At 36.7% G+C, this 27137-nt stretch overlaps 1 protein-coding gene across 1 annotated transcript in view; it reads left to right on the top strand.

Annotated features, from left to right (window-relative positions):
* The window catches only part of LOC124796280 (integrin alpha-PS5-like), a 566708-nt gene that overhangs the window by 189530 nt on the left and 350041 nt on the right, over positions 1 to 27137 (top strand). The window contains exon 6 of the mRNA XM_047260397.1: positions 19983 to 20031. Within this exon, the coding sequence (XP_047116353.1) occupies positions 19983 to 20031 (49 nt within the window). The remainder of the gene's footprint in view (positions 1 to 19982; positions 20032 to 27137) is intronic.

The raw sequence follows: 27137 nt of genomic DNA, 5'->3' as shown, positions 1-27137 counted from the left end.
ATTTAACAAATATTTAATGTTGTTTCTTCATTACATTTTAGTTGCTTGACTGTGGCCTTGGGTAAGGCTATGATTGATTTAATCACAACTTTGCACTGTTATTACTATAAGGAAATTCATTAATACTAAACTAAGTTCTGTTTAAATAATACACAAGGACCTAACATGTGTATGATATATATATATGTGTCTGTATGTGTGGATGGATATGTGCATGTGTGCGAGTGTATACCTGTCCTTTTTTCCCCCTAAGGTAAGTCTTTCCGCTCCCGGGATTGGAATGACTCCTTACCCTCTCCCTTAAAACCTACTTCCTTTCGTCTTCCCCTCTCCTTCCCTCTTTCCTGATGAGGCAACAGTTTGTTGCGAAAGCTCGAATTTTGTGTGTATGTTTATGTTTGTTTGTGTGTCTATCGACCTGCCAGCGCTTTCGTTCGGTAAGTCACCTCATCTTTGTTTTTAGATATATTTTTCCTACGTGGAATGTTTCCCTCTATTATATATATATATATATATATATATATATATATATATATATATATATATATATATATATATATATAAAAAAAACAAAGATGAGGTGACTTACCGAACAAAAGCGCTGGCAGGTCGATAGACACACAAACAAACACAAACACACACACAAAATTCAAGCTTTCGCAACAAACTGTTGCCTCATCAGGAAAGAGGGAAGGAGAGGGGAAGACGAAAGGAAGTGGGTTTTAAGGGAGAGGGTAAGGAGTCATTCCAATCCCGGGAGCGGAAAGACTTACCTTAGGGGGAAAAAAGGACAGGTATACACTCGCACACACGCACATATCCATCCACACATACAGACACAAGCAGACATATTTTGTTTTTCCTTCTCCTTCCCTCTTTCCTGACGAGGCAACCATTGGTTGCGAAGCTAGAATTTTGTGTGTATGTTTGTGTTTGTTTGTGTGTCTATCGACCTGCCAGCGCTTTTGTTTGGTAAGTTTCATCATCTTTCTTTTTAGATATATTTTTCCCACGTGGAATGTTTCCCTCTATTATATATATATATATATATATATATATATATATATATATATATACTCTGAAAACCACTGTGAATTGCTTGGCAAAGGATACATCCCATTATACCATTTATTATTGTTTATTCTCATGTCATTTGCATGTGAAGCATATGAAGAATGATTGTTTAAATGCCTCTGTAGAAGTTGTACTTAATCTAATCTTTTCCTCACAATCACAATGTGAGCAGTACATAGGGGATTGCAGTATATTCCTAGAGTCATCATTTGAAGTTGGTTCCTCAAATTTTGTGAGTAGGCTTTCTTGGGATAGTTTGCACCTATATTCAAGAGTCTGCCGGATCAGTTTCTTCAGCATCTATAACACTTTACCACAGGTCAAACAAACCTGTAATCATTTCTGCTGCCTTTCTCTGTATGTGTTTAAACATTCCCTATTAGACCTATTTGGTACATGTCCCACACATTTGAGCAGTACATTAGAATGGGTCACATGAGTGATTTGTAAGCAATCTTCTTTGTAGACTGACTGTATTTTTCCAGTACTCTATCAAGAAACCAAAGTCTGCCACCTGCCTTACCCACAAGTGAGCCTATTTGATCATTACATTTCATATCCTTACAAAGCATTACAACCAGGTATTTGTAGGAGTTTGCCTGTTCCAACTGTGACTCAGTGATGTTAGAGTCATAGGATACTATGTTAGTTCATTTTTTGAAACACAAAATTTTAAATTTCTGTGTATTTAAAACACATTGCCAATCTTTGCACATATTCGGATTCTGAATATTTATGCAGCTTCTTTCAGACAGTATTTCATTATAGATAACTGTATCATCCGTAAAAAGTCTAAAGTTACTGTTAATTTTGTCTGCAAGCTCGCTAAAATACAATAAGAACAGCAAGGGTCCCAACAGTCTTCCCTGGGGAACAGTCAAAGTTAGCTCTACATCTGATGATTCCTGTCCAACCAAGATAACACACTGTGTTACTCTCAAGCCAGTCACAAATTTCATTTGGTACCCATTTGATTGTACGTTTGACAGTAAGAATAAACATAGATATGATTTGAGTCAAATACTTTTTAGAAATAAAGAAATACTGCACCTAACTGACTACCTTGATCCAAAGCTTTCAGGATTCCATGTGAGAAAAGTGTGAGTTGGATATCACTTGATGAATGTTTTCAGAATTCACGCTGGTTGGCATGGTGGAGGTTATTCTGTTCAGGATATCTCACTGTGTTTGAAATCTGAATGTGTTGTAACATTCTACAACAAACCAGTGTCAAGGATATTGGACATCAGTTTTGCGGATCACTTGTACTATCCTTCTTATAAGCTGGTGTAACTTCTGCTGTCTTCCGACTTTTGGACATGGGTTTTTCTTTATGGAATCTATGGTAGACTATAGTTCAGAGGGGCTAACTCAGTTGCATATTCAATATAGAATCTGACAGGAATTCCATAGTGTCCTGGAGCTTTGTTAAGTTTTAGTTATTTCAACTGTTTCTCAGTGACACTGACACTGAGACCTGTTTCACTTATGGTTTTTCTTTGTAAATGAACATTTGAAAATGGAATAAAGCATCTCTGCTTTTGCTTGAGCACCCTCAATTTCAGTTCCAGCGTCATCCATGGGTGACTGTATGCTAACCTTTCTGCCAGTAACAGCCTTTATATATCATCATAATATTTTTTTTTGGTTTTGTGAGAGATCATTTCACAATATTCTGCTATGGTACTTGCTGAAGGCTTCATACACTGCTCTCTTGACAACCAAATGCTTTTCATTCAGCACGTCTCTATCTGTAGTGCTGTACTTTGGTGTATGCCCCACAGTCTAACATAACAGTCACGACACTCACTGCTGTAAAAGTTGTTGCCGTTTGACAGATGGAGCGACACTAGCGCTCAGAGTGGCAGGTAAGGTGAACGTCAGATGCGTTGTAAGCATAATGTTTGTTTGCATCCATTTCCTACGTAATTTCCAAATTATTCGAGTTAGTTTCTTGCCTCCAAGAGTTTATGTAGTATCAGAAGGCATATGTTGTTGTTGTTGTTGTTGTGGTCTTCAGTCCTGAGACTGGTTTGATGCAGCTCTCCATGCTACTCTATCCTGTGCAAGCTTCTTCATCTCCCAGTACCTACTGCAACCTACATCCTTCTGAATCTGCTTAGTGTATTCATCTCTTGGTCTCCCCCTACGATTTTTACCCTCCACGCTGCCCTCCAATACTAAATTGGTGATCCCTTGATGCCTCAGAACATGTCCTACCAACCGATCCCTTCTTCTGGTCAAGTTGTGCCACAAACTCCTCTTCTCCCCAATCCTATTCAGTACCTCCTCATTAGTTATGTGATCTACCCATCTAATCTTCAGCATTCTTCTGTAGCACCACATTTTGAAAGCTTCTATTCTCTTCTTGTCCAAACTATTTACCGTCCATGTTTCACTTCCATACATGGCTACACTCCATACAAATACTTTCAGAAATGACTTCCTGACACTTAAATCTATACTCGATGTTAACAAATTTCTCTTCTTCAGAAACGCTTTCCTTGCCATTGCCAGTCTACATTTTATATCCTCTCTACTTCGACCATCATCAGTTATTTTGCTCCCCAAATAGCAAAACTCCTTTACTACTTTAAGTGTCTCATTTCCTAATCTAATACCTTCAACATCACCCGACTTAATTCGACTACATTCCATTATCCTTGTTTTGCTTTTGTTGATGTTCATCTTATATCCTTCCTTCAAGACACCATCCATTCCGTTCAACTGCTCTTCCAAGTCCTTTGCTGTCTCTGATAGAATTACAATGTCATCGGCGAACCTCAAAGTTTTTATTTCTTCTCCATGGATTGTAATACCTACTCCAAATTTTTCTTTTGTTTCCTTTACTGCTTGCTCAATATACAGATTGAATAACATTGGGGAGAGGCTACAACCCTGTCTTACTCCCTTCCCAACCACTGCTTCCCTTTCATGTCCCTCGACTCTTATAACTGCCATCTGGTTTCTGTACAAATTGTAAATAGCCTTTCGCTCCCTGTATTTTACCCCAGCCACCTTTAGAATTTGAAAGAGAGTATTCCAGTCAACATTGTCAAAAGCTTTCTCTAAGTCAACAAATGCTAGAAACGTAGGTTTCCCTTTCCTTAGTCTTTCTTCTAAGATAAGTCGTAAGGTCAGTATTGCCTCACGTGTTCCAGTATTTCTACGGAATCCAAACTGATCTTCCCCGAGGTCGGCTTCTACTAGTTTTTCCATTTGTCTGTAAAGAATTCGTGTTAGTATTTTGCAGCTGTGGCTTATTAAAACTGATTGTTCGGTAATTCTCACATCTGTCAACACCTGCTTTCTTTGGGATTGGAATTATTATATTCTTCTTGAAGTCTGAGGGTATTTCGCCTGTTTCATACATCTTGCTCACCAGATGGTAGAGTTTTGTCAGAACTGGCTCTCCCAAGGCCGTCAGTAGTTCCAATGGAATGTTGTCTACTCCGGGGGCCTTGTTTCAACTCAGGTCTTTCAGTGCTCTGTCAAACTCTTCACGCAGTATCATATCTCCCATTTTATCTTCATCTACATCCTCTTCCATTTCCATAATATTGTCCTCAAGTACATCGCCCTTGTATAGACCCTCTATATACTCCTTCCACCTTTCTGCTTTCCCTTCTTTGCTTAGAACTGGGTTTCCATCTGAGCTCTTTATGTTCATACAAGGCATATATATTTCTAAAATTGATTCTAAAATAAGTGCAAGTATGGACAAAAACCATGAATAGAGTGGCAAGCTACAACACATTCGTGAAGAAACACTTGTGACATTGGACAGAATTGCAGCTTACCACATTGATATAAAAAGAATATAAACACACAGATTCACATGTAAGAAGCACAGACATGTACCTCTACACGCAAAAGTGATGGACAGCTCGTTTATCATTATGTAGGCCTACTGTGTTTGTCATTGTCACTTGTTTCCACGACCTTCATCTTTATATTATTCTAAGTGGGACAAGCAACTGACAAATAGTGGGAGAAATATGCTGAAAACAAAATGAGCTGATTACATTACATTTCACGAAAAACCAAATAGTTGAATAATTTTCAAACAATCTGTCTGTAGCACTTTCCTTGTCCCATAATAGTTTCGCTCGAAGTCTAGCGATCTGAACATTCTGACACTTCACACGCTTTTGTAAGACATGAACAGCTCCACTTAATCTAACCACTTCATCATCAAAGCAGGTCTTGTGTTGATGATTCTCACGAATCTGGCACTAATAAATGGAGAGTTGAACTAGCTGCTTCTGTGTCATAGGACAGTTTTACAGCTTTAGATTGACTGTCGAATCTTTGTGACAGTTTCTTCTTTATCATCAGTTGAGGTGGCTTATTAGGAATGTCAAACAGTGGGGATACTGCATTCCACACGAGTTCATTATTGTCTGCGTTCATGACCTGGTTTTGTTCGAAATGTAGTGAACAAAACCTAATATTATTATACAGGTAAACCGGGTCTTTCTTCATAAGGTCTTCTCGTCTGCTATTAACTAGCCATTTTTTTGCTCCTAAAATGAAACATTCATGATTTATACACATACATTTGCAAATGAATCCTGATGATACAGTTTAGTAACATGATGCTATATACCTCTCAGGATCCTTAGGAAACCTAAAAAAGACAGCTGTGGTGTCTTCTTCCTATTGCTGCTGCAATTTATTGTGCTACAAACGCTCCTGATGGTAAAAACCATTGTATAAATCAAAATAAACAATCACTATTTGCTTTCACGATCGTGCCGAACTCACAGTTCAACCTACTGGCCATTTGGAGCACTGCTGGCACTGAAGGCAACAAAATCGAGGCTAAGTGTCATGACTGTTATGTTAGACTGTGGTATGCCCATTATGAGCAGGTTCTCTAGAAATTTCTTTTCAGTGACTGTATGCTATGGTTGATCCCTTCCATACAAACCCTTCTACAGGATACATAACTCCTCAGTGCATGATCAATTATTCTTTGAAATTTGAGGCATAGTTCCTCTACATTTTCCTGACCTATGCTGCAAATTTCAAGTTCCTCATTAAGACATGTCACTACTGTCTTTTTATCTTGTATATTGAACAGATATATTTTTCTACTCATTTTAGTTGTCCTTCGTACCTTGGTAATTATTGTTGCCACAGCTGTTTCATGGTCCCTGATACCAGTTTTGACGTGGACGTTCTGAAAGTTATCAGGTCTACTTGTTGCTATTAGATCCAATATATTTCCATCATGAGTGGGTTCTGAACTACGTGTTCTAAATAGTTCTATGAGAATGCATTGAGTAATGTTTCACAGGATGTCTTGCCATGCCCAAAACTAACAAAAGTGTAATTTTCTCAATTGGCAGCTGAATGATTAAAGGTAACAGTATGATTGGGGAACTTAAATCTAAGGGGATTGGGGTTTTCTCTAAAGCTTTTGGTTGCGTCAAGAGGTGAGTCTTGTGGTTCACAGCAGAATGAAATTACAATTTTATGCCCATCCCTGAAGCTGAGTGTTGCCCAAACAATCTCACATGCAGCTTATTTTATACTTCATTAAATCTGAGTGTCTTGCCTGCTGCAGCAAATACACCACCTACATTTCCCATTAGCTTATCCTTTGAATATACTCTTAAATTTTCCCAAAAATTCTTACTGTTATCAATCCAGGTTTTAGCCATCTTTCTATACTTACTATTACGTGAGCTTGTTGTAAATGCTTTGGTAGTTAACCACAAGGATTTTAATCCTCTTACATTTGTGAGCATTCTTGTGGATGTTACACTTACACTTTTGGATCTCTTGCAGCTGGCATTGTCTGGACTTGATGGAGAATTTCCTAATCTGTAAAATCCATGTGTGCACTCCACATCCAGTCAGCCACATGGTTAGCAGCCTCTGATGTGCAATGCATACCTGACCCACTTGGGGGGGTCCCCTACAATTCTCGATTATATGGTTCAAGTCCAGGAAGTCAAAGCCTGACTTCTCACAGAACTTTTGAAATCTCTGACTCAGTCCTTGCACTAGACTCAGAAGCAGGGTGCCATGATCAGTTCTGGGGATAATACTGCAAATTGTGAGCTTTGTTGAAGCTCTGTGTCCTGATTAAATAACTGTAAACTAAGCCTACTGACTATCTTTTAAACACATTAAGCTAAAAAATTACTTATTCCTTATAATAATTGAAGGAAATGAGATTTCTGTTGTTGTTGTTTTTGTGGTCTTCAGTCCTGAGACTGGTTTGATGCAGCTCTCCATGCTACTCTATCCTGTGCAAGCTTCTTCATCTCCCAGTACTTACTGCAACCTACATCGTTCTGAATCTGCTCAGTGTATTCATCTCTTGGTCTCCCTCTACCATTTGTACCCTCCACACTGCCCTCCAATGCTAAATTTGTGATCCCTTGATGCCTCAGAACATGTCCTACTAACCGGTCCCTTCTTCTTGTTAAGCTGTGCCACAAACTCCTCTTCTCCCCAATTCTATTCAATACTTCATCATTAGTTATGTGATCTACCCATCTAATCTTCAGAATTCTTCTGTAGCACCACATTTCGAAAGCTTCTATTCTCTTCTTGTCCAAACTATTTATCATCCATGTTTCACTTCCATACATGGCTACACTCCATACAAATACTTACAGAAACGACTTCCTAACACTTAAATCTCTACTCGAATTCACTTCCATACATGGCTACACTCCATACAAATACTTACAGAAACGACTTCCTAACACTTAAATCTATACTCGATGTTAACAAATTTCTCTTCTTCAGAAACGCTTTCCTTGCCATTGCCAGTCTACATTTTATGTCCTCTCTACTTCGACCATCATCAGTTATTTTGCTCCCCAAATAGCAAAACTCCTTCACTACTTTAAGTGTCTCATTTCCTAATCTAATTCCCTCAGCATCACCCAACTTAATTCGACTACATTCCATTATCCTCGTTTTGATTTTGTTGACGTTCATCTTATACCCTCCTTTCAAGACACTGTCCATTCCGTTCAACTGCTCTTCTAAGTTCTTTGTTGTCTCTGACAGAATTACAACGTCATCGGCACACCTCGAAGTTTTTATTTCTTCTCCATGGATTTTAATAGCTACTCCAAATTTTTCTTTTGTTTCCTTTACTGCTTGCTCAATATACAGATTGAATAACTTCAGGGAGAGGCTACAACCCTGTCTCACTCCCTTCCCAACCACTGCTTCCATTTCATGCCCCTCAACTCTTATAACTGCCATTTGGTTTCTGTACAAATTTTAAATAGCCTTTTGCCCCCTGCATTTTACCCCTGCCACCTTCAGAATTTGAAAGAGAGTATTTCAGTCAACATTGTCAAAAGCTTTCTCTAAGTCTTCAAATGCTAGAAACATAGCTTCTAAAATAAGTTGTAGGGTCAGTATTGCCTCTCGTGTTCACATATTTCTACGGAATCCAAACTGTTCTTCCCCGAGGTCGGCTTCTACCAGCTTTTCCATTCGTCTGTAAAGAATTCGTGTTAGTATTTTGCAGCTGTGACTTATTAAACTGATAGTTCAGTAATTTTCACATCTGTCCACACCTGCTTTCTTTGGAGTTGGAATTATTATATTCTTCTTGAAGTCTGAGGGTATTTTGCCTGTCTCATACGTCTTGCTCACCAGATGGTAGAGTTTTGATGAGCCTGGCTCTCCCAAGGTTGGCAGTAGTTCTAATGGAATGTTGTCTACTCCCCGGGCCTTGTTTTGACCTAGGCCTTTCAGTGCTCTGTCAAACTCTTCATGCAGTATCATATCTCCTATTTCATCTTCATCTACATTCTCTTCCATTTCTATAATATTGTCCTCAAGAACATCGCCCTTGTATAGACCCTCTATATACTCCTTCCATCTTTCTGCTTTCCCTTCTTTGCTTAGAACTGGGTTTCCACCTGAGCTCTTGATATTCATGCAAGTGGTTCTTTTTTCTCCAAAGGTTTCTTTAATTTTCCTGTAGGCAGTATCTATCTTACCCCTAGTGAGATAAGCCTCTACATCCTTACATTTGTCATTTAGCCATCCCTGCTTAGCCATTTTGCACTTCCTGTCAATCTCATTTTTGAGACGTTTGTATTCCTTTTTGCCTGCTTCATTTCTGTTAGGCAGCAGAAAAACCTGTTAAAAATTAATAGTTTCCTAGAAGGACTTGAGGTTAATTATAGTTGCTAACAAACTCAAAAATTGAACTAATTTATGATGAATGTAAATAATATTTACTCTTCTTGAAAAGGAAAAGTAGATAACACACAATATGTTAGCTACATCATCTGCTATGGTAATTACATCACAAGCACTAATTTACTACAAAATATGTACAGGGCAATGGTAACTCCTGAAAATTCTCGAAAATATATGTTTAATTATGTTGATATATAATGAAATTCTTTGGCAGTAATTGTGGGTCACAAATGCTGAGTTTCTACGAAATGAGTTATCCAGCAGACTTGAAACTCATGAAAATTGTCAGAAATGTCATTTTGTAAGAGTCTGAATATTCTCAGAAATAGCCTATTTCTCCCTTTATTATACCGTAAAAATAGAGGATGATTGTTTTGAATGAGGAGAGGCCTACTGTTCTCAAAAATTTTGAAAGATTACAAATAAGTTTAAGCCAACAATTGATGATAACACTATGAGTTTATCATGGCATGCGCAAACGTTTGAAATTTCACAATACAGATACATATTGATAAAATCAGCAAAAGCTTATGTAGTAGCAATATGAAAAGTCATTATATGAATCTAATTTCAAATTAGTACATGAATCTGGTACACATGGTGTCACGCAACAAAAAATTCTGAAATGTGCTTTTACCTATCAATAAACATGTGAATTGCATGGATTTTTTATTTAGTTGTCTCTGTGAAAACTTTAAATCGACACACCAAAGATGAACACTTCAGCATCAGTTTATTTCTGCAAAATCACAAAAATGTGCAGCACCAACAAAACATGTTTTCTCCTGGAGCACCTAACAATGCTCTGCCCACAAACATGAGACATCACATGAATCAAACTTCTATCAAATCATAAGTTTCAGCATGAAACTTCTATGTAGAACTTCACAGAAGGAATGAATGTGACATTTCATTAATAAAATAGGCTGCTACATTTGTGTGTGTGCAACATTATTGTGATCACAGCCCTGTCTTGGAAACATGTGGCATCATTTGTCATAATTCTCCAAGTGCAATATAAAATAACAATTCTGCACACAGGGTGTATATGACCTGGGACAACAGAGAGATCCGGGAAAAACCCGGGAATTTTTTCATCTGGGAGAAAACCGGGAAAAACCCGGGATATTTTTAGAATTCCGGGAATTTTGCATTGTTCGAGTTATCAGTTAAATTTTTGTAATTTTGACTGGTAAGAACCGATACTCTAACAAAGTATATTACTGTATCCCGCTACTGCAGAATAATACTTCAACAATAAAACATAAATGAGAGAAAAAAATGAAAATACCTTAAATTGCAAAGAAAATGCGCCATATGCACCAATGACACACAGTGCTCATGCGAGCGTCTGCCAATTGAAAATGTGTCACAAGCTTTAGGAAGACTATGCAGTGCTTCCTAACAACAAATTGCCTCCAATGAGCGTGAAGTCGCAACTGTTTACATTCGATTTGTTTTAGCAGTTGCGCTCGGGCTCATGCGCATGTGCAGGTGAGTCATGTTTGAGTAGTAGATTCTCTCGCTTCTGGCTACAGGAATGTGGCTGTTGGCTGTGCAAGCAGTTGCAGCAAGCAGCTAGATGCTACCAGGAAAAGGGGGCGCCAAATTCATATTCTTGAGGAAAAAAGCTTGTCTCACAAAGCACATTTGTCTATCGATTATTCATACGATTTTGAAACGCTTCCCTGTTGGTTTTTGAACATTTTTGAACACATTTTAAGTTGATTTCTGAATGAATAATAAGTTGACTTTTGAATGCATGTGTAGTGTATGTGCTGTCTCTGTCAGGAGAATCCTCGTTGCATCTAGAAATAAACTTTCCGCAACAAAAGGGAGCGGGGCAATACGAGATGAGGGAGTAAAGCTGAATGGATGAATGCCAATCACTGTCTGATATGTGATTGATTGGGTTTGCAAATGATGAGCATTGTTATAATTAGTAGCGAAATCCATAGATTCAGACAACCAGAATGGAAATAAATGACTAACATGAATAACAGGTGAGAAAGATTACGTATTATCTTCTCGGTGTATCCAAGAAAATGAAATTTTGACAGAAAATTTTTGGCCAGATCACTACACTAGTAAGGACCAGTTGCACAGTCCCCAGCTAGCAGCCGCGTAAGTTCTATTCTGGAAGTAATGCGGAAAACATGTTGTTTGAACACGTAATAACGCCTAACCGGAAAATAATCGCGGGATAACTAAACCTGTGATTCTGATAGGGTTAGTGAAGTTAATCGGCAAACAAATTTTGACAATGGCAGCAATAGCTATGAAATTGGTGATGACAAGAATATTACAACGAGGAAGGAGAAGAAACAGGGACATCACATGAATTATGGAAGAATAAGATGATTTCAAATTTATGTAAAAATTCCGTAATACTACTTTTCAATCTCATGCTTGAGAAGCTGGTGTGTAAAAATGAAATGTGCAACAATTTCCTAACATAAAGCTTTTTGCTTGTAGTAGGCCTAATAGGCATTTGATATTGGTACTTCACGGATCATATTCTGTCGTGTTATAAAAATGGCCATTTGTGCCAAAACATTCTCGTTTATTTGGTGTGTTACAAAATTGCTGCCATATTAGAAAGGCCTATTTTATTTTCTCTAGCTGACAGTGACAAAATAGATGTAATCAGTTTGAGAAACCACACCAGTCTTGCGTATTATTTGTATTAACAGCTTTTTCAGTATTAGATAATAGCAAGATTAGAGAGAGAAATAAATGCTAGGAGCTAAGGTTTGAAGAAATGTGTAATTTCTTGCTTATCTCTTGTCAGTATTGGTTTTATACATCCTATATTTAATTTTATGTCACTCAAAACAGCAAGTTATTAACTAATAGGCAATAAAGAGTTCAGATTTTCTGAAGAGTTCTTATTCTCTCAATTACAAATGATCCCATCCGCTATTAATTGTGAGATTTTTTTCTAAGAGGGGCAAGCTGTAAACTGGCCGACTGGGAGCAGGAGAGGCACCACAGGACATTTCAATTTCCACTCTCCTCAATATAGTTTGGATGTGCGGTAGAAAAATGTTTCATGAAGAGGCGTGACACCTCACTTTGGCATACTTAAGACCAAAGAATATGTCTTACATTTCCTTGAATACATATGTTTTGTGTTTCAGACCTTACAGAAAGATGTGCGCTACAAGATGAACATATTTTGAAAATTCAATTTTTTTTAAGTATTGACCCAGTTCGCAAATGTAGATCCAGGGCTGATGCGCAGAGCAGTCTGAGTTACAGTGGGTAGTCTCCACATGACCCGTGTTTATGTTTAGTGATTTTGCTGTTTCCCCTTCGTTTACTGTCACGTCAGATGAAAACAAAACAGATATATGTGGCCGGGACCTATCAAGTGAATTAAAACACATTCACATAATTACAGAAGGCTAAAATATGTCATTAGTTTCAGATTTTATTTTATTTCCCTTTCTGACAGTCAAGCATTAATTGTCTTGCGGAACAATGAATGTCTGTTTGCTAAAGAAATTTGACTTTTGTTAACCTTTTCCGCAGAGGTAGTCAATGTATTTGAAACAAAATGTTTAATACCACAGTATTGGCTAGTTTCAACTGTTCGCTGCATTTTGAGTGCATATTTTCATTTTCTAGCACGTATTGCATTATGCCATAATAAAGAGCCAAACATGATTTTATACAGTACTGGTGCTCCAAGAAAATTTACATCCTGAATACCACACTGAAAAGCTTAATATCAGGTCGAGGTCTACTTCATTGGGAATCTGGACATACGAATGTGCACTTTAAGTATGCACTCTAAATGTGCACATTTTAATATGGTTCACGAAATTCTGATGCTCTTGCAGTATCCTCTGATGCCTTGTTTCTTTTATAACATAATGTATGACCTATCAGTGTTTTACACGTACATACATATGGGCTTCCTACGTCAAGATAGCTACCCAAGCGCAGTGTCACCTGTTATCTGCACTTTCTGGCAACTGCTGAAACGAACCTATATCTAACAGGTCACAGGGAAATATTGTGAATAGTGGTTTGAAAAGCATTACTTTCAAAGTAAATAACCTTTTACATAAGTTGAACTATGTGCAAGAATGTACCATGAATTTATTAAATCACAGAGCATTTGACTCTCATTTAAAAATCAACTCTTTGATGATGAGCCATTTAGAAGAATTTTGAACCCTGATGATCAGACATTTATGTCATAATTAAAAATTTTACTGGCACATTTGTGTGATATATCTTAAAGTGTAACATGCGCAAAAAAGATCAACAGTATATGTGAAAGCTTAGCTTCTCCTGCAGCTTGAGAACAATATTATATGAGAAAGCTTTTCTTTTCTTGTAGCAACACTATGTATATTAATTTAAACTATTAACTTTCCCTGTTTGTGTGTTTGTGCTACTTAACAGTGATGTTGCTGTTGGCTGACTACATTACATGTCCTATGCTCTGAATATCCGCATTCATCGGCTGGAGAGATCACGTGACATGAGCTATGAACGGCCTACAAAAGCACATCGAAATCTCGATTTCAGTGATTCGGAAAGTAACATATGGTGTTTGGTGGAATTCCAATGTATACTTTCATAATACAAAAATTCACAGCGTACATGTTGCTGCACATCAAATATATTTGCAAGATGTGTCTTTTTCCCTCAGTTTTGTTTTCTAAAGTGCCGGGAAATTATGCGCCTGTGCATAAAACCATAACCATACAAAGGTTGATAAGGGAAAATATAATGTCACCCGGGAGAAAGTGTATTTTTAAGTGGGAAAAATCCGGGAATTTTTTTTCCTTGTCCAGGTATACACCCTGGCACAGTATTTATACCTTCTTACATGATAACTTGATTTTTGGTTTTCATTTGCAAGTATTATTTGTCAGTAAGAAGTGACTCATAGATTCCATTGTGGAGGCAACATTCATCAATCCAAAGTAATCTACAACTCAAGCTATGCTACAGATCAGTCTGTCATCACAACCAGGATACCAGGGGAAGCCAAATATTTTCATACTATATCTCCTTTCCATACCATAATCAACTATTAAATAACACCAAAAGTTATCTTCGTGATAAGAACTAATTATCTGACATCACGCTTCCCGATACTTAAACACAACAGGTCCTACTGAAAGAAGGATTGTGGAGAAACATGTTTAATGCAGTGTCTGTTTGCTTGGCTGCATGCTTAATGATTTTCATGTTTTCAGATCTAAACTTGATATGTTCAACATTTTATGTGTTTCAGTCTGCTGTATTTACAAGTTTGTGAGATGAAACTCTTGTTATGGGTCTTATGCTGCGATTGACTGGGGAAAGCAAACTGAGTAGCTGCCATGTTGCCTTGTTTGCATAGTTAGCATACCAAATGTGTTGGTTTTTGTATTTACACATTGGTTGGAACTTAAATAGTGGCAACACTGCTGTAGAGACACTATGCAGTGGAATCTGCTATTGTCATTGATAGCACACGTTGTTGACATATCTACCTTACCTCCGAGCAAATGGACTCACCCATCCCATGTCACCAGCATGCATACAATCAAGGGAAACACAGTCACTTGTGAGTGAGCAGTCTAACATAACAGGTGTCACTATGTTTTTGAAAGAAGACCAACAGAGATAGATCAAGATTGAATGTGCCAGAGGTCAAACAGCATGAAGGTCACATCAAAGTCTTCAAGAGGCATGTGAGGAATCGGGATTAACATACAGATCAGTGGCACATTGGGTAAAAGCCTTCAACAAAGGTCACCAAACAGTGGCAGACATGCATTAGGCAGGTCGTCTTAGCGTCTCTGAAGAAAAATGCATGCTGTTGCCACATTAGTGGACAGTGATCGACGCCATATGATTCATGAGCTTGCACATGAAAGTGGATTAGCGCATACGACTGTGCTTTGCATCATGATGGAATGCCTTGGCTTGCGAAAAATTGCACCATGATGGGTTCCGCATGACTTGACGGAAATGCAGAAATGGGTGTGTTACGATACTGCTCAGATGCACTTGGAGCATTATGAGTGTGAAGAAGAGGCTTTCTTAGAACGTATCACAACACTGGATGAGACATGGTCCATATTGCACAAGCCAAAACTGAAGTGCCAATCCAACAAATGGCATCATTATGGGTTGCCGCAATAGTCGAAAATGTGTCAGAGCCCCAGTATGGTGAAAGTTATGGTGATTCTCATGTATGACTGTAATGGTGTTATCCTAACACATTACATTCCTCCATGGCAGACCATCAGTGCACAGTATTATTGTTCATTTTTGGTGCATCACCTGTGACCATCTTTGTGAAAGAAGCGGCAACACTTTCTGCGCAACCCACCCATCATTTTGCATGATAATGTGCAGGTGCACAAGCTGTGGCTGCTCTGTTCGGTAAGTGAGACTGGGAAGTACTGTACCATCCACCATACTCCACTGACTTAAGTCCTTGTGACTTTGATTTGATTGTGAAGATGAAGGGACCACTTCGTGGCATTCGCTTCTGCACTGTTCCAGAGATTCGACAAGTGGTAGACTGCTCCATTTGCACCATCAACAGAACAGGCTCTGCTAACGGTATACTACACCTTCCACATCACTGGCAATGGGTTCTACACAATGCTGGTGACTGCTTTGAAGGACAGTAACAGGTGCAAAAATGTAACTCTTTTGTTTCAGTTGTGAATAAATAGTTACCACCATTTAAGTTCCAACCCTTGTAGAGCTTATGTACTATGAAAATATATGTAGTTTAAATGATAATTTGCTTTAAAGATCTCGCTAAAATACGCCATGTTAGTACAAGTTGTTGTACTAATTTACTGGAAAATCTGATGTTGCATAAAAACATGCTACCATCCATTTTTAAGCAATTGAAAGTAGGCCAAATAGGCATTTATGTGTTTCTTATCACTTATTAATGCACATTTTGCTTACCTTTATTCACTTGTTTGTAGATGAAATCAGCTCATCTCCCCTTGCGGACTGCAAAATGCTCTATGACCATTTCATTAAAATTTAGATACTTCAAGGTCACATTCCAAACTCTTGCCTAATAAATACCACACTCAATTATTGTTGTGCTGTTTTCATATCCTTGATATGCTGCAGTTATTTGCAAGAAAATATAACTTACTAGAATTCAAACACTGTGCACTCATAAAAGAAACTGGTTTATGATAATAGCTGGACATTTTTTGCATTGTATTTCCTCTATTCATTCATGAAACTCACATAAGCTGGAGACGATGCTGCTGTATTCTGGTGCTCTGTAATGAGACCTATTATGGGTAGATTTTGCAATGTCAGAAACAAAACACTACCTCAGACACTATCAAAATATTAATACTAAATGTCAATTAATGACACATGAAAGAATAATATAGATATACATAGACAGGAATTCAATGGGGTAGTTCCAGCCACTCTGTTAATTTCCTTCTGATGTCACCAATGGAATGTGAAAATCATGTGGAAGTTGTTATGACACCCTTAGGCTCTGTGAGTTGGGCCTTCAAGAGGCCTGTAAGAGCTGTACTGCATAGGAGGAACAACCCTAAGGCTCTACTACATAGAGCTAATTGGCACTTCAAGGCACTAAGACTAACTACTACCTGTTCGAAAAACATCACTCAATATCAGCAATTTTAAAACCTTGACTGTCATTATTCACCTGGAAATATTGAAAATGCATCTGATAATTTAAATTCTTAATGTATTGAGAAATGAATTTTAAAATACAGTCTGAGCAGTTCCACCACAAATCCTGTAACTACAAGCTGCATCTGATAAGGATACATATCACTATGCTGGAGTGGTGTGCAATGCCAAATTCCATTCACTTACTGTTAGATGAATGATCCTGGGTCTTTTTAGATGAATGATCTCGAGTCTCTATCTATGAACTGTGTGTGGTAAGGACATACATCACATTGCTGGAGTGGTGTGTAACACCAGATTCCATTCACTTACCGTTAGATGAATGATCTCATGGTGACTAAAGCTATTTTTCTTAATTCTTGTGTCAACTTTCTGCCATTTTGCTATCCTATTATATTATCCATAAAATATTTTAATAAATCTCAGTAATTACTAATGTGTTATAAAATTAATTGACATTTTTGTGTGGTTAGTGTAACATGATTCTAATTTTGCTCTTCTGGATGTTTTGTCATGATTAACAATACAGTGGTGGCTCAATTCTAATTGAAGGAAAGTGCCTTTACATTTACACAAAACATTATCTTAACATGATAAGTATTTGAGCATTAATGTCTAGCACAGCATAATTGTTTTAATGTGCCTGTACTCTTTTCACCTACTACTGCTTTATTATTATGATTTTTGACTCCTAATAATCCTACAGTATAGTTTTTACAATGTTCTTTCATAGCATAACTACAGGAAGACTTTTTTTTTAAAAACGTGCTTTTGATGAGAAAACAAAATATTCGTATTGCCTTATCCTTCCATAATAGTTTAACATTTTGTCTTAATAACCATATGGATGGAATTACATTTGAGTATTTAGAAACCTTAAAGCTTCCTATGACTTTTATCTCTTAACACCTTTGTCTTTTAGACATATATTGTTTTTGTTGCACAAATCTGGAGTAAGTGCCAAAAATATTACTATTTAGTTCTTACTGAAATTATGTTACACTATTATTTCCTCAGATGTACATATATTTCCTCTATTTCACCAACATCATACAACTCTTTCCTCAGGCATGCTTTTTCTATTTCACACTTTTTTGCCTTCCTTCACAGAGATTCTTTCCCTATAATCAGTATTTTTCCCATATCTACAGGTGAAAGTTCTCCTTCCTTGGTACACCTATCCTACTTCATTTCTCGCTATATATGTTGCGGCACAACATCCTGTGTAAAATTCATGCCTCCTTCTATACTCTTTTTTTACATTGGACATTTTTACTGTTATTACTCACCTGGTTTGACCTTGTGTCCATTTACTAAGTTCCCATCTAGACCACTTTAGCTAGCAATTCTAAAATATATATATTGGATGTATATTATTTTAACTACCACTCCATGCCATTAAGTTACTTCTTACAAAATAATATTAGTCTTCCATACTGTTATTTATGCAAGTACAAAGACACATAATTATTGTTAATTTTAATATTAATATTAGCATGTAATAAATTATGCTTTTAGTCAACTACCTTGCCTATTCTTTCCCTCATCAACAATTCATTGCTAACTTCTAAAAAAGAAATCATACTGCAATTCACAATAAAATGATGATACCTGTGTTTATCAGTTCTTTTGCCATATTGAATAAAAAGATTGTGGTACAGTATGCCATGATTCTGTGGAAGATAAGGGAAACACTAAGAAACAGTTCTCATAGTGAATGCATAATTAATGCACATGTGTTTAAGTGGGGTGTTCATAAATAAGTATTCTATAGCCACCTTACATAAAACAATGCAAGTTCAACTGATTAACAAATCTATTCAAAAACAGTTCCCTCCAAATAAAATTGGTAACTTCAGTATGTTACTTTTCTTTATAATTCGGAAGTTGCTGCCAGTCTCTGGCTAGTATAAGCTTTTGGCATTTCATTTTAAACATGTCATGCCAGTAGCATCAACAAGTCCATAATGATACCCTTCTCAGGATGCCCCTATTGACCCACCTTTCTTATTTACTTAGTATAAGTCCAAGGCCACCTGCCTTCCCCTTCAAATCTTCTTTTCAATTTCTTCTTCTTTATTCTACAAAAATATTTAATTTTATCTTTGTTTGTAACATACATTTTAAACTTAAATCTACAAGTACATCTTATTCTTCTCCTCTCATCAGTAATCCTCTCTCTTAATATTAACATTAATCAATGTTTACATAATTTTATCCCAAAATCAAATGGTTCACATAAATCAACAGCAAATACTACTGGACAACTAAATGTGAAATTGCAATCATGCTCACTTTTAGTGTACAAAAGATGCCTATGATTTGAATGATAATAGCAACAAAATGTATTAATTGTTATTCTAATTTGCTTAATCCAGTGTTCAGTACATTGCTTTATTACAAGGACCAAGAAACTGTAATTCTAAAAATACAGTATTTGAAAGATATTCTTTCAAAAATTTGGAAGAACATACATCATGCAATTGATTTAAGAACCTTAATAGTGAGATTCTCTTACAACTTCCACAATATGAAATTGCATCATTATTGACATTTTGTAAGTACTACTGTTGTGAACATATTTCTGCAGAGTATAGCTATGCAGGCATGTAAATACTGAGGATGATGTATGTTTCAGACCTTTTTTTCTGTACTAACTTCCCATGATTTGTTGTTCCTATTTGTGGACTTGTGAATCACACCAGATTTGTTTTTGACAGCAGATACAGTCAACCTGTGAATATGTGCCTAGCTTGCAATTTCTGTAATGCCTAGTCACATTCAAAACAATTTAGTTTTCATGTTACCTTAGTTAACTGTAAAATTTGGAAACTGTTAAAAATGCTTTTGCTTGAATTTTCTTTGTGAAGGTGGTCATGATCCTCTCCAAATCCCACTCATGACCAATGTGAACCAAAACTGGTGATGATTGTATCATGAAAAGACATTATGTCAAAAACAAATCTCATAAAAAGAGATTATGTCAAAAACAAATAGATGTTCCTGTCTACTTACTTTATTTAAGAATTCATTTTCATTATCTTTTCAAATTGCAGAATGGCTCAAAGTTGCTGATTGGTGCACCTGGTGCATACTCATGGGAAGGCAAGTATTAAGAAAGACATTGACCTTATTTAACAGTGAGTAGTAGCTTTAAATAATTTAAAGAATATTAACAGTATTTTAATCCCCTAGCTATCAGGTAGAATTTTTCCATTTTTTGTGTGCTATTCTTTGTTAATGTGATTTGTTTAGTTGAACAGTTTCAACATTTCCTTTCAATAATCTGATCTACAATGCATTCAGTTTTTTAAGCCATTATAGCTTGTCATATGTAAATAAAAAGCGATTTTTGACATTATAGCATCATTTCCTCAATAGAACTGATTGTGAAATATGCAAATGAGAGAGCTACACCCCTTCCTCAGCTGTTATGCCATTCCACATGATACTTTGCTGACCATTGCATATGTGAAGTGTCCTGTAGATTCTTAGCAGCTCTTCTTGCATTTTACTGCAGTTTCTTAGCATTGCAACTTTCCTGTACACACAATTTTATTTTCCATTGTGTTTGTTAAATCTCTTACATACTAACTAAATACACTGTTTGCATTCTTTTCAACAAGCAGATGGTCAGTTGCTGTTACAGATCTGATATTCAACCTCAAAAACTTAATTGTGTCATTAATAAATTTGACATTTGGTCTTATATTTTGCATCTAACATTTGAACTCATTAAGGGTAAAATTCTATTCCTGAACAACTACTTCAGTCTGTTGCTTCATTACATACTTTTTGCCTCATTATATAGGTTTATCATCTATATAGCACTTCATATTACTGATCTTTTTTATTTTAAGGAGTTGCTTAGTTATTTCTTAATCAGTTGTAGATTGTGCTAAGTGCCTTAACAGCTTTTTCTTGAAACAGTTTGTGATGTGCTATAACTTGATGTAGTGTGGGGCTTACTCTGTCTTCTATGAATGTTTAAAATAATAAATTCCCCCCATGCACAGGACACAGAATTCCCTTGCAAGTTATCTTATCTGGATTTAGTTTCAGCTTACAGAATACTTGCAGATTATGGAAATAAAGAATCATGAAGGAAAAGGAGAAAAAATGTCACTATCAGTCATATCTTTGGATGAGAAAACGAAATTCTTCATGTACAAAATGTTTCGAAATTAACAAAATATGTTAATTCTTTTTGTTAATTTCAAAAGTTAATGACTTAATTGAAATTAGTCTCTGAAATAGTTATAAATAAAACTGTTACTGCTAATTGTTGACCAATAGCTGATATTGTTAATAAAGTTCACTTCAAAATGGTTAATTTTTAAATATTTTGGAATTAACTATGGTAGTTTGCAATTCTGCATCACGCAGATAGGTTGTTAACGTGAGGTAGGCCTACTGTTCACTTAAATGTTTAACCCCTCCAGTCCTGAATTATTTTAAAAATAGAAATTTTTTTCCCCCTTTATCGTGTCCATATGGACCTATTTATTGTATATTTGAGCAAAATTTCAATATGTCATACTTGATTTAAAAATAAAATGTTGTCCAATAAATTGGACATTGGGTCTCGGAGGTGTTGGTAATGTGAAATAAGAAGTCAGTAGTTACAAATTATACAGCAATTTTATTGTGCAAAATCTTTTCAAGAGTGGAATTTTTTACAAAATACAGGAATCTATATGTTATATCATTAATTTTAACTACTGGTATTATGATTTACAGAACAGAAATAAGTTGAACACTTACAGAAGACAGTTTTCTTTACATTCACTTTGTATGAAAGGGCACAAAGCAATTTGCATCTTTTTTTAGGCAAAGGTGAATTCGCATTTTGAACAGATTATTTCTGATTTCCCTTGACATGGTGTGTTTTTCCATGTACCTCCATCTTTGCATTGATCTACCACTGGGAGATGGTTAATACCATCATATTGTACATTTGATTCTGGTCGTCTCTCTGCTCTGGATCTTTTCTGTTCAGCCTCTTTTCCAGCTTCTTCACTGCCTGGCCTACCTCTTCTTCTCTTTGTGTTTGTCCCTGCTCTCACAAGGCTTTCAGCTACACTCATTCGAAAATGCAATAAGTCGAGTACTTTACTGTCTTGAATTTTTTTCACTGAACAGTGTTTTCGATATTCTAACCAGCTGTTGACCAAAGCAAAATCAACAGCACACATCAGCATTCTTAGAGTCCATTTTCTGGATGTAATAAAGATTCTGTACAGTACAATCAGCTGATCAAAAAGTCTACACCACCCATTGATTCATTGTACAATTTAACAACTTCAGGATGCCTGATTTTTATGTATGATCTTGAGGTTTTGTCCCAACATCCAACAGTGTCATCTTTACCTATTCCAACAAAATGTGAACCCAATACCACAGTTCTGTTATCAAGTCACTTTGTCAGGACTATGTTGTCTCTACTGACAACCTGGTCAGAAAATCGTCTCTCCTTCTTTCTGATATCTTTGTCATTTATCAACGTAGGAGAAAAAAATCTGTTTACACGAACTGTTCCAGCAGCAAAAATTTTTCTGTGTTTTAGTACTTGAATAAGATGATAAGAAGAGAAGTAATTATCAAAATATAGTTTGTGTCCTTCACTTTTTATTCTGTCACACAAATGGAGAACAACAGATGCACCTGAACTGAATAGTTTCTTATTCCATTCAGCATGCTCAGTCGCACTACACTGATGTATTAGAAAGTCATTAGCAACACCAGATCTTCCAGCCAAAACAAATATTTTAATTCCCCAAGGACACGGCTTGCTTTTCACATACTGCTTGATTGAAAGTTGATCTTTGAATGGAACCATCTGTTCATCAATACATAAAGATTCTTCAATGTAGACTTCTACACACCTTCTTCTAATGGATTTGTACAAAGGTCGAACTTTATACAATTTGTCATTTGATTTTTCAGGGCGTTCCAAATTGTTGACAAAATGCAGAGCATTTTGCAACTGGAAAAACCTATGTCTAGTCATAGAATCAAAGAATAAACCTATTCCAACAAACTTGTCCCAGTAAAGTCTCACTTGAGGAAATTTCAAGTTTCCTATCACCATATGCAGGCCAATGAGTGCTTTTATTTCATCTGGGTTAGTTGGTTTGAAATTTGTATAACCAGACTGTAATACTTATATATTTGTGTTTCTCGAAAACATTTCCCATTCTTGTACTGTTACGTATTTAATAAAGTAACAGACAGATTCTTCTTCAATTTCTTGATCAATATAGCACTGATTTTCAAAATGAATAGGAGGAGGTGACCAAGGGTGACGTCTATACTTTTTTCTTCTTTGCTAGTGAGATAGTCATATTCTGGTTCACTATTACATACAGTCTCTGCCAGTACAGATAGCTCATGAGGCTCTTCGTCGCCTTCTACATCATTATGAACTGATGCTACCTCCACTGCATCTTCTGTGAATTCAAATTGTCACCAAAAAATCATAGTTCGCTGTCATTTTCTCACTTCCTATCCTTGGAGTTGTGGAAACAGCGCCTGGAATATTTTCAAGATGATCTTCGTCATCGATATTGATATCAGAAACATCTCCTGCTGCTAAGAGGTCTAGGATCTTCTTGATGTGATTTGGATTTGTTGTGTTGTATACCTTCCTGTGATCTACAAGCAAAAACTGAGTTTTAGCAAACAGATGAAAACGACATAACATAAAAGCTAATTACTGGATACCACAGATAAAATAATTTATTAGCTAATATATTATGCTATGAATCCAAAGAGAAATGCAACATTAACTGGAAGAACGTTATAAGACAGCAGTTGGTTGAAAACAACCACTATATCAATGCTTTCACTGCAGCTTATTAGGAAAAAAATATTACAGCCGAATCCTGATGTCCAGAATTTTCGACAACGTAATTTAGTGCCATAATAGCTCAATTATGTTCATAATCCCACATCTCTTACGTTAAACGCAATCTCTACAGAAGACTCTTACCCAGTATATTTTTTTGAGCACCAGAAAACGTATATACTGCAGTATTTAACACGTAAATATGACTTACCTGGAGCATTTCGCAACGGGTCTGCCATCTTGATTGTTTTTCGATGTAGTACATAGTTCCAGCAATAGAGGGCACCAAGATATATGGAACTTAATGCTAGAGATGTCCAGTAAACAGGCAACTGGGTTTCAATGGTGCATGAAATCGTTTACTGTTATAAAATGTGTATAAAAGTCAGTGTCCAGTGTATTGGACGCCAGGTCTCAAAGGGTTAAATGGCAAATAACCGGAATATTATTTCTTCAGAGTTTAATTACATATTATCTATTCACAGATACAGGATTTGTTTTGGACTGTTGGTATATTTTACATTTTATGTCATAACTTTGTGGGTTAATTACAGACAATAAGAAAAACTCTATGTATCTTGATTACTGGAACTTATAAATAATTTTGGGACAAAATAAAATATTATACCACTCTAAACGACTTCCTTGTTGTGGTTGTTGTGGTCTTCAGTCTCGAGACTGGCTTGACGCAGCTCTCCATGCTACCCTATCCTGTGCAAGCTTCTTCATCTCCCAGTACTTACTGCAACCTACATCCTTCTGAATCTGCTCAGTGTATTCATCTCTTGGTCTCCTACGATTTTTACCCTTCACGCTGCCCTCCAATGCTAAATTTGTGATTCCCTGATGCCTCAGAACATATCCTACCAACCGGTCCCTTCCGCTTCTCAAGTTGTGCCACAAACTCCTCTTCTCCCCAATTCTATTCAATACATTCTCATTAGATATGTGATCTACCTATATAATCTTCCGTAGCACCACATTTCAAAAGCTTCTATTCTCTTCTTGTCCAAACTATTTATCGTCCATGTTTCACTTCCATACAAGGCTACACTCCATACAAATATTTTCAGAAATGACTTCCTGACACTTAAATCTATACTCGATGTTAAAAAATTTCTCTTCTTCACAAACGCTTTCCTTGCCATTGCCAGTCTGCATTTTATATCCTCTCTACTTCGACCATCATCAGTTATTTTGCTCCCCAAATAGCAAAACTCCTTCACTACTTTAAGTGTCTCATTTCCTAATCTAATTCCCTCAGCATCACCTGACTTAATTCGACTACATTCCATGATCCTTGTTTTGATTTTGTTGATGTTCATCTTATATCCTCCTTTCAAGGCACTGTCCATTCCATTCAACAGCTCTTCCAAGTCCTTTGCTGTCTCTGATAGAATTACAATGTCATTGGCGAACCTCAAAGTTTTTATTTCTTCTCCATGGATTTTAATACCTACTCCAAATTTTTCTTTTGTTTCCTTTACTGCTTGCTCAATATACAGATTGAATAACATCGGGGAGAGGCTACAACCCTGTCTCACTCCCTTCCCAACCACTGCTTCCCTTTCATGCCCCTCAACTCTTATAACTGCCATCTGGTGTCTGTACAAATTGTAAATAGCCTTTCGCTCCCTGTATGTTACCCCTGCCACCTTCAGAATTTGAAAGAGAGCATTTGAGTCAAGATTGTCAAAAGCTTTCTTTAAGTCTACAAATGCTAGAAATGTAGGTTTGCCTTTCCTTAATCTATTTTCTAAGTTGAGTCATAGGGTCAATATTGCCGCATGTATTCCAACATTTCTAAGGAATCCAAACTGATCTTATCTGAGGTCGGCTTCGACCAGTTTTTTCCACTCAACTGTAAAGAATTCGCGTTAGTATTTTGCAGCAGTGGCTTATTAAACTGATAGTTTGGTAAATTTCACATCTGTCAACACCTGCTTTCTTTGAGATTGGAATTATTCTATTCTTCTTGAAGTCTGAGGGTATTTTGCTTGTCTCATACATCTTGCTCACCAGATGGTAGAGTTTTGATAAGCCTGGCTCTCCCAAGGTTGGCAGTAGTTCTAATGGAATGTTGTCTACTCCCCGGGCCTTGTTTCGACCTAGGTCTTTCAGTGCTCTGTCAAACTCTTCATGCAGTATCACATCTCCTATTTCATCTTCATCTACATTCTCTTCCATTTCTATAATATTGTCCTCAAGAACATTGCCCTTGTATAGACCCTCTATATACTCCTTCCACCTTTCTGCTTTCCATTCTTTGCTTAGAACTGGGTTTCCATCTGAGCTCTTGATATTCATGCAAGTGGTTCTTTTTTCTCCAAAGGTCTCTTTAATTTTCCTGTAGGCAGTATCTATCTTACCCCTAGTGATATGTGCCTCTACATCCTTACATTTGTCATTTATCCATCCCTGCTTAGCCATTTTGCACTTCCTGTCAATCTCATTTTTGAGACGTTTGTATTCCATTTTGCCTGCTTCATTTACTGCATTTTTATGTTTTCTCCTTTCATCAATTAAATTCAATATTTCTTCTGTTATCCAAGGATTTCTACTAGCCCTCGTCTTTTTACCTACTTGGTCCTCTGCTGCCTTCACTACTTCATCCCTCAGTGCTACCCATTCTTCTTCTACTGTATTTCTTTCCCCATTCCTGTCAATTGTTCCCTTATGCTCTCCCTGAAACTCTGTACAACCTCTGGTTTAGCCAGTTTATCCAGGTCCCATCTCCTTAAATTCCTACCATTTTGCAGTTTCTTCAGTTTTATCTACAGTTCATAACCAATAGATTGTGGTCAGAGTCCACATCTGCTCCTGGAAACGTCTTACAATTTAAAATCTGGGCCCTGAATCTCTGTCTTACCATTATATAATCTATCTGATACCTTCTAGTATCTCCAGTATTCTTCCATGTATATAACCTTCTTTCATGATTCTTGAACCAAGTGTTAGCTATGATTAAGTTATGTTCTGTGCAAAATTCTACCAGACGGCTTCCTCTTTTATTTCTTACTCTCAATCCATAGTCAACTACTATGTTTCCTTCTCTTCCTTTTCCTACTCTTGTATTCCAGTTACCCATGACTATTAAATTTTCGTCTACCTTCACAACCTGAATAATTTCTTTTATCTCTCATACATTTCATCAATTTCTTCATCATCTGCAGAGCGAGTTGGCATATAAACTTGTAGTACTGTAGTAGGCATGGGCCTCGTGTCTATCGTGTCCACAATAATGCGTTCACTATGCTGTTTGTAGTAGCTTACCCGCACTCCTATTTTTTTATTCATTATTAAACCTACTCCTGGATTACCCCTATTTGATTTTGTATTTATAACCCTGTATTCACCTGACCAA

Source organism: Schistocerca piceifrons, chromosome 4 (assembly GCF_021461385.2).
Source record: "Schistocerca piceifrons isolate TAMUIC-IGC-003096 chromosome 4, iqSchPice1.1, whole genome shotgun sequence".
NCBI lineage: Eukaryota > Metazoa > Arthropoda > Insecta > Orthoptera > Acrididae > Schistocerca > Schistocerca piceifrons.
Note: the sequence above shows the minus strand (reverse complement) of the source record. Positions and strands in the feature narration are given on the sequence as shown.